This window comes from Nanorana parkeri, unplaced genomic scaffold (assembly GCF_000935625.1).
Source record: "Nanorana parkeri isolate BGI_ZX_2015 unplaced genomic scaffold, ASM93562v1 scaffold1089, whole genome shotgun sequence".
In the NCBI taxonomy this organism is placed as follows: Eukaryota; Metazoa; Chordata; class Amphibia; order Anura; family Dicroglossidae; genus Nanorana; species Nanorana parkeri.
The window spans coordinates 233,919-242,747 of NW_017307357.1; the positions used below are offsets into that span (position 1 = coordinate 233,919).

The window sequence follows — 8,829 nt, forward strand, 5'->3', positions numbered from 1 at the left end:
TAGATTGAAAAATTCAATAAAACTTTATTATTTAAAAAAATAAAAACGTATTACTTTAAAAATAGCAGTTGTCATGGCAATGCCACATTCTTGTCTACTGTTAGTAACATTCCCCTTTGTTTTTCTTTCAGGTTTGTGTCTGTTTTTTTCCCCTCTTATTTTTCTCTCGCTCTCTGTATAAAACATAAGTTTTTCTAATAAATCTTTAATAAAAATGATAAAGGATTCCCGGAGCACTATGGCATCGCCACTTCCCAATGTTAGTACCATTCCTCCTTCCCCTTTGGTTTTTAAGGTTTTGTTCCTATTTTTGTCTTTTTCTTTTGTTTTCTTTTATACGATCAATATTTCATATATGATAAAGGATTCCCAGAGCACTATGGCATCGCCACTTCCCAGTGTTACTAACATTCCCCTTTTGGTTTTTAAGATTCGGTTCCTATTTTTGTCCTTTTCTTTTGTTTTTATTATACAATCTTACTTTTACGAATCGATATTTAATACATTAAAAATGATTCCCAAAGCACTATGGAATCTCCACTTTCAAATGTTAATAACTTTTTTTTTCTAGGATTTTTATACAATCTCACATAGAAATGCTTTAAAGTGACATTAAACCCTCAGATTTTTTAACATAAAGCAATACTGTAATGTGCGCCTTACTGTAATCCATGGTAGTTTCCCTTCTCTTTGCTGCTCTTCCTTTTAAATGTGTGTCTGTTCTCATGCTGGGGGAGAACTTCTGTTTTGCAGCAGACTGCCTTGTCCCTGGAATGGATACATGGTGTCTGTGTGCAGGTTCACAACCTGAGCCAGCACTACAGGAAGAGGCACTCAGCTGCAAAGGAAAGTTCTCCCCAAGCATGAGAAGAGATACGGATTTAAAAGGAAGAGAAGCAAAGAGAAGGGAAGCAACCATGGATTACAGTAAGGCGCACATTACAGTATTGTTTTATGTTACAAAATCTGAGGGTTTAATGTCACTTTAATAAATGAAAAGGATTCCCAAAGCACCATGGCATCACCATTCTCCAGTAACATTGCACTTTGTTTTCTCAGGGTTTGTTTTCTTTTTCTCTTCCGCTTTCCATACAGTTTTAGTTATACATATAAAGATTTAACTTATGAAAAAGGATTCCCAGAGCACTACGGGAAAGCCGCTTTCTGATGTTAGTAACGTAAACCCCTTTGTTATTTCAGGATATTGTGGAACAATGCGGAGCTGAGAAAGTCGAGCTGGTGAAGAAGGCCGGTGAAATGAAGAAGCTTTATGCCGAAGTTTTGGTATATATCGTACAATTCCTTTTTTTTTGTACTCATGTATTTTTTTAATCGATGTGCGATTACAGGTTTTGCCCTCCAACAGGGACATTTAGAATTGAGGTGGACCTTCCATGAAAATGAAAGGTCTGCTTTACTAACAGCAACCCCCCCTCCACCCCCCCCAATACAAATGCCTTAAAAACAGCTTTACTGGTTGTATGAAGTGGAGGCAGACGTGCAGATATATGAAGTTGCTGTATGAGGCCCCTTTTATTTCTCATATACACCAATCAGCCATAACATTTGACTACCCACCTAACGTTGACTAGGCCCCCTTTTGCCACCAAAACAGCTCTGACCTGTCGAGAAGGCATGGACTCCATTAGACCTCTGAAGGTATGCTGTGGTATCTGGATGACCCCCAATATTGAGTAGGTCCCCCTTATCCTGACCCGTCCAGGCATGGACTCCACTAGACCCCTGAAGGTATGCTGTGGTATCTGGATGACCCCCCTAATATAGAGTAGGTCCCCCTTCTCCTGGCCCATCCAGGCATAGACTCCACTAGACCTCTGAAGATATTCTGTGGTATCTGGATGACCCCCTAATATTGAGTAAGTCCCCCTTATCCTGACCTGTCCAGGCATGGACTCCACTAGACCTCTGAAGGTATGCTGTGGTATCTGGATGACCCCCTAATATTGAGTAAGCTCCCCCTTTTCCTGGCCCATCCAGGCATAGACTCCACTAGACCTCTGAAGGTATGCTGTGGTATCTGGATGACCCCCCTAATATTGAGTAGGTCCCCCTTTTCCTGACCCATCCAGACATGGACTCCACTAGACCTCTGAAGGTGCCCTCCCCCTCCTCTGTTCGTTCCTCTAGTCAGCGCTGGAGGATCGTAGAGGGGATGGGGGAATCCCTGCGGGGAGCCGTGACTGAGAGTCATCGCTCACTGCAGGACTTTTCGATATTCCTCCCAAATTGGAGCTGTAATGCTGTCTTATGTTTATTGCCCTACAGCTAAAGTTCGGGGAAGCTGAAGACCAGGAATCGGAGGAGCTCTTCGGCTGGATCGGCACCTTCATCAAAGAGTTTCATGGCGCCTACGCGGACATCAGGACCCCGAAAGGATGACAGTTTTTCAAATCACCTCCGACGGAGCCCTGGCTGTTGGAAAATAAAACCCGTCTTCTGTCTGTTTTAGCTTGAGCCCAACTGTGCAGGGGTAACCGTGACACTAATCTGACATATGTACGCTCACCCCTTCGTCCTTTAACCGTGTTTACAAGAACCGGACTGAAACGGAGCAAAGGAAGTGAATGACGTGAGAGGTTCCCGAGCCAACTGTAAAAGAAACATGGCTGTCCTATCCAGGACATATGATTTTCACACACACAGCTGTAGGTCACCACTTAAAGTGTAACTCCCCTTTCGTTGACAGAAAATCCATCCCCTCTGGGTGATCAATGTACATTGCAAGGATTTTAACAAACTTTGTTGTAGATTCTGCCTGTTTCTGTTCTCATGAAATAGCAGCTTGTTTCAAAATGTCCTTTCCAGACTGATCCCTGAATGGGAGGGGTATGGTCCCTGAATCGGAGGGGTCTGACTCCTGAATGGGAGGGTCTGATTCCTGAATGGAGGGGTCCGATTGCTGAATGGAGGGGTCTGATTGCTGAATGGAGGGGTCCGATTGCTGAATGGAGGGGTCTGATTGCTGAATGGAGGGGTCCGATTGCTGAATGGAGGGGTCTGATTGCTGAATGGAGGGGTCCGATTGCTGAATGGAGGGGTCTGATTGCTGAATGGAGGGGTCCGATTGCTGAATGGAGGGGTCTGATTGCTGAATGGAGGGGTCCGATTGCTGAATGGAGGGGTCTGATTGCTGAATGGAGGGGTCCGATTGCTGAATGGGAGGGGTCTGATTCCTGAATGGGAGGGTCTGATCCCTGAATGGGAGGGTCTGATTGCTGAATAGGAGGGTCTGATTGCTGAATAGGAGGGGCTGATTCCTGAATGGGGGGGTCTGATCCCTGAATGGGAGGGTCTGATTGCTGAATAGGAGGGTCTGATTCCTGAATGAGAGGGGGTCTGATTCCTGAATGGGAGGGATCTGATTCCTGAATAGGAAGGTCTGATTCCTGAATGGGAGGGGGGGGTCTGATCCCTGAATGGGAGGGTCTGATTGCTGAATAGGAGGGTCTGATTGCTGAATAGGAGGGTCCGATTGCTGAATGGGAGGGTCTGATCCCTGAATAGGAGGGTCTGATTCCTGAATAGGAGGGTCTGATTGCTGAATAGGAGGGTCTGACTCCTGAATGGGAGGGGGTCTGATTCCTGAATGGGAGGGTTCGATTCCTGAATGGGAGGGTCCGATTCCTTAATGGGAGGGTCTGATTCCTGAATGGGAGGGTCTGGGTTCATTATAATCAGATAGTGGAAATATAAATTTGTTCCAGCATGTCCTTGACAAAAAATTCCTGAATGGGAGGGTCTGACCCCTGAATGGGAGGGGTCTCATTCCTGACTGGGAGGGGTCTGGGTTTGTGATAATCAGATGGTGGACTTTCTGTGTTGTGATGAGAACACCTGCAATGATGGTATCCCTTTGTTCCATATTCCTGCTAGTTTCTGTTCTAAAGAAGTAGCAGTTTGTTTCAGCATGTCCTTTTCAGACTGATTCCTAAATAGGAGGGTCTGATTCCTGAATGGGAGGGTCTGATTCCTGAATGGGAGGGGTCTGATTCCTGAATGGGAGTGGCATGATTCCTGAATGGGAGTGGCCTGATTCCTGAATGGGAGGGTCTAGGTTCATTATAATCAGCAGGTGGACTTTCTTTGTTGTAATGAGGACACTTGCAGTATTGGCATCCCGTTGTTGAAGATTCTTGCCTGTTTCTGTTCTGAAGATGTAGCGGTTCATCTCCTTTCCAGACTGGTTCCTGAATGGGAGGGTCTGATTCCTGAATGGGAGGGTCTGATTCCTGAATGGGAGGGGTCTGATTCCTGAATGGGAGTGGCATGATTCCTGAATGGGAGTGGCCTGATTCCTGAATGGGAGGGTCTAGGTTCATTATAATCAGCAGGTGGACTTTCTTTGTTGTAATGAGGACACTTGCAGTATTGGCATCCCGTTGTTGAAGATTCTTGCCTGTTTCTGTTCTGAAGATGTAGCGGTTCATCTCCTTTCCAGACTGGTTCCTGAATGGGAGGGTCTGATTCCTGAATGGGAGGGTCTGATTCCTGAATGGGAGGGGTGTGATTCCTGAATGGGAGAGTCTGATTCCTGAATAGGAGGGTCTCGGATCATTACAATCATCTGGTGGACTTTCTGTGTTGTATTGAGGAAAGTTGCAGTGTCAGCATCCCTTTGTTGCAGATTCCTGTCTCTGTCTGCTGTGTAGAAATAGCAGTTTGTTTCAGCATGTCCTTTCCAGACTGATTCCTCAATGAGATGGTGTGATTCCTGAATGGGAGGGTCTGACTCCTAAATGGGAGGAGTCTGGGTTCATTATAATCAGCTGGTGGACTTTCTGTGTTGTAATGAGGAAAGTTGCAGTGTCGGCATCCCTAATCTCACCAAAAATGACATTCCTATTGCAGGGGATGCCCAAAATGTTACTTGTATCTTAGTGCAGACTTCTGGGAAAACTAGTCAGCCAATCAAGGAAACAGGAAGTGACATTTCTGGGGGTGTACTGTACACCAACTCTTTATACAACGCCTCCAGAGCACCACAGTGAGTTGAATTGTTTTTTTTTTATAGTTTTAGAAGATTACAGCGGCTGGTAATTTTAAAAGGAAAGGTCATTTTTAAGAAAATGAAATCACAAATTGCCTCGTGCAGCAATCAGATACATTGTATTTATTCTTTATATCTTCTTATTTTATCTAAATTTTCATTTTTGTTATGTTTTTTTTTTTAAGTGGAGTTTCCTTTTAAAGTCCCCTAGTTGATTCTAATGTTTTCCTATATTCATTTATCATGACACGGACACAAATATATCACACGGCTCCCAAAGGAAGCATAGCCACATATACAAAATAGAAAATGATAAAGTTACAGGAAGTGTAATGTAACGCAGAAAACCTGACAAGGAGTCCGTGTGACGCGTCCTCCACATCACAGAACAATCTGTGTGAAGGAAATAACACGAGCGGTAACACAGAGGTAGTTGACATCAATTTTGTGATCTGCAAACACCCCCCCACTGGGCCCCGTGAATGTGCAGGAAGGTAATTGCAACCCCTGATCTCTGTCGACACTTTGTTGCCTCCCAAGGAGGGAAGTTGCATTGCACAGTCATGTGACCAGAAGGTCTCTAGTCCATTCCTAAATGGGAACTTGCAAATTAAGTTGCATTGGGTTACAATGGATTAGGTCAACCTCTCTTTAAAAGGAAGTGTACATTCTGACTGTAGTTGAGGGGTTTCCTGCATGGCCAACTGCTCCACCTGACTTCTCCCTCCCGAGGAAGATAGACTCCCTTCTGCCCGCTTCCACACTCCAGGTATGGGAAAGCATGTGTCCTCCCCCAAGTGTGCCTAAGCACTCGATTACCAGGTCAGGACACTATTACATGGAGGGAGGGGCTAAGATGTCATCCACCTGGCTGACACTGGACCTTACTCAGGGTGGACTCTTGCAGTGGAAAAGTGGAGAGGGATTGTGGCTCTGTTGGGTGCTGGTTGGGTGTTAGGGTGACACCCCCTGGCAGGTGACAGGGGCGGAGTCTAAGTACCAGCTAGTGTTCACCAGAGCTCCTGATGGTGGAGATGGGCTTGGCTGCTTGCTGGTACCAGGTCGCGGTCCCCAGGGTTGCCCCGCCAAGGGATGGACGAGAACAGGAGGGCTCCAATGAGGAGACAGTATTCAGATCCAGGCAGAGTTCAAGGCAGGCGGCTAACAGAGAGTGGTCAGACGGTCCCAGGTCAGCAACGAGTAATCAGAGGATAAACGCAGGAGACATGAGCACAGTCGGATCCAGGCAGAAGATCAGGGCGGGCAGCAAGCGAAGAAGGGTCAGATGGTCCGGGTCAGCAACGAGAAAACAGCAGAAGTATAAGCTCTTAGATAAACAGGAAGCTGCAGAGCTAGTGCTTAAGTACCCTTCTGAGTCAGAGACGACAGGCCCAGTCTCAGGGTACACCTGGACCCTGTGAGATCCATTAGAAGCGGATCTTCTGGAAAACCTGGCTGGGATTCTCAGAGGAGAACGGTAAACCCCGACAGGTACTCTGAGCTACAGGGGTATGCATCCTGCTCACTCATAGAGAACCAGAAAGATAGAGAGTCGGTTCCATTGGTAAACTGGTACTGGGAGAACATCCAATCAGCAACACAAATCTCCAGGTCAGGTCCACCAAACCATCGCTGTGTAGGACCTGAGTCCTGATCAACCAAACATTGGTGGCGCCAGGGGTTGACTCGTTGACTTCTGAAGCTGAGATCATCTGAATCCAAACAAAGCCCTTAACACGCAACTTGTATGTCCTTCCTACGTTGATGTTGGGTACCTCTGGGGAGGTTCCGTTTCCTCTCACAATCCAAAAACATCTGCCAGCCATTGTCCATGAAGGGTGTCTATGCATTTATGGTGCGGGCGTTACTCCTGAGCACCGATGTGAGTGGTCGCTGTCCTTTGTACAGCCAAGTAGAACACAATGTAAATGTATATAACCAACTAATTACAAGTAGTATGCCTCTAGTGGGGACGTTTAGGGGTGAGCTCCTCAGGGGCGGGGACTGATCTAACTGTTTTTAATGCTAACTGTAAAAAAAAGTCAATGCTACTGTATATAAATGAATAAATCAAGGCTGAGATATTGTTTTGTAAGCTTTATTATTACTACGCGGTTATACATTCTAAGCTCTAAAGATTACATTATCAGCCCTATACGAATAGCAGGTGATCACTCTATAACTACAGCGAACGTCTCAATATAAAAAATAAAAAGATATATTAAAAAATAAAAAACCTCCTGGAATAATCCTCCGTGCATAAACCGCTGCAGGACGTTATTGTTTTTTGGCATTCCCTTTAATTATTAACATTATGTGATTAGGCAAAAGACAGCCAGGACACCGTTCTTGTTTTGGCCGCGGGGTAAATTCCGATCCAGCGTAGTCGCGTAAGGCGGTTACCTAGGCTGAGATTAAAAAAAACACGCGTCCATCAAATACAAGCTCGGAGAGACTCCAGCAGTGCAGGTCCTGAGAGAGGCAACGCAACACCTCTGGGCATCTGCGGCTTCATTTGCCCCATAAAATAATACAAATAATAATAACAACAATATTAATAATAATAAAAAAAAGATCCTTGCTGACCCAGGGAGTCCAATCAATTCCTTAGTTTAGAATAATTCCTAACTGGACATGATTTTTGTTGTAATAAGAGAATAAAAATTAATAAAAATATTAAATGTATTTTAAAAATTATTTAAAAAATTCAATTGTTTTTTTTAAATGGCTGTTTCACACGGTAGGGCATTCCACAGCATACCTGCACTTTATATTGTAAAGCGCTGCGCAAACTGTTGGCGCTATATAAATCCTGTTTAATAATAATAATACTGTAAAGATCCCTTTCCTGCACTAGTTGTCTTCCTTCCTCTATACACAGCTGGTATATGTCTGTGTTTTCTGTACAATTTATGGAATAAAAACAAATTTATTTGCCAGACTTATTTTTTTTCTAACCATTTGCTATTTTTTAAGGTACGAGTGAAGTTATTTTGGCAAACACTGATTTAACCGAGCAATTACTGATTTTGCCGAATCTGAAACTTTTTTATTTTATTTATAGGACATGTATTTATTTGGTGGACAGTAACAGGTGACCGCGGAATATTTAGTAGCCAGGAAATGTCACGGAACACCTGAATCCAATGATCTGGAGGGGGGCTCCCAATACTTTTAGCAATATAGTGTATTTATATATAAATATATGTGTATACGGTATATTTATTTTTTTAAATAAAGGTTTAAATCATTTTAATCAGATCAGCAAATTTTTTTTGGTATAGCTGAAGTCTTTTCACAAATGGAAAAAAACTCATATATATATATATATACAGTATGTTTTGCCTGGTGTCATGGAGAAATAGCGTAACAGTATTTCAGTTGATATTTTCTTATTTCCATCATTAACTTTTTTTTTTCTCCTAAATCAGATAAAGCGAAACTATATTTTATTTCTCGTGATCTTTGCTCCCCGCAGCAAGCAATCTACTCCGTATCATCCTCTTCCTGATGCACTTGAACCGGAGTCTGCGGACGGCGGGCACTTTGCAGAGCGATGCAGCGCTCCGGCGAGAAACGCAATCCTGCGGATGCCGTATTTTCTTAGATTACAGTTCAAAGGGGGGAAGTTCCTGGCGGAGAGCGGCGTCAGAGATAAATGGGCTCTGATAAATTCCCCTCACTTCTTCATCTCGCCTCTTTTATTACCTTTTTGTGGCCTGGATCTTTTTGCAATTTGGCTCAACCGGCCGTGCCGCCTTCCAGTAGCAGAGCTCCTCTGTGCGGGGGAATAAATAAAGTATAAATATATATAAATATAA

At 44.0% G+C, this 8,829-nt stretch overlaps 1 protein-coding gene across 1 annotated transcript in view; it reads left to right on the plus strand.

Moving 5' to 3' along the window:
• Positions 1 to 2,400, plus strand: part of LOC108796303 (formin-F-like) — a 49,252-nt gene extending 46,852 nt beyond the window's left edge. Inside the window, exons 15-16 of the mRNA XM_018567764.1 lie at positions 1,201 to 1,284; positions 2,287 to 2,400. Of these exons, the coding sequence (XP_018423266.1) occupies positions 1,201 to 1,284; positions 2,287 to 2,400 (198 nt within the window). The remainder of the gene's footprint in view (positions 1 to 1,200; positions 1,285 to 2,286) is intronic.
• Positions 2,401 to 8,829: the final 6,429 nt, after the last annotated feature.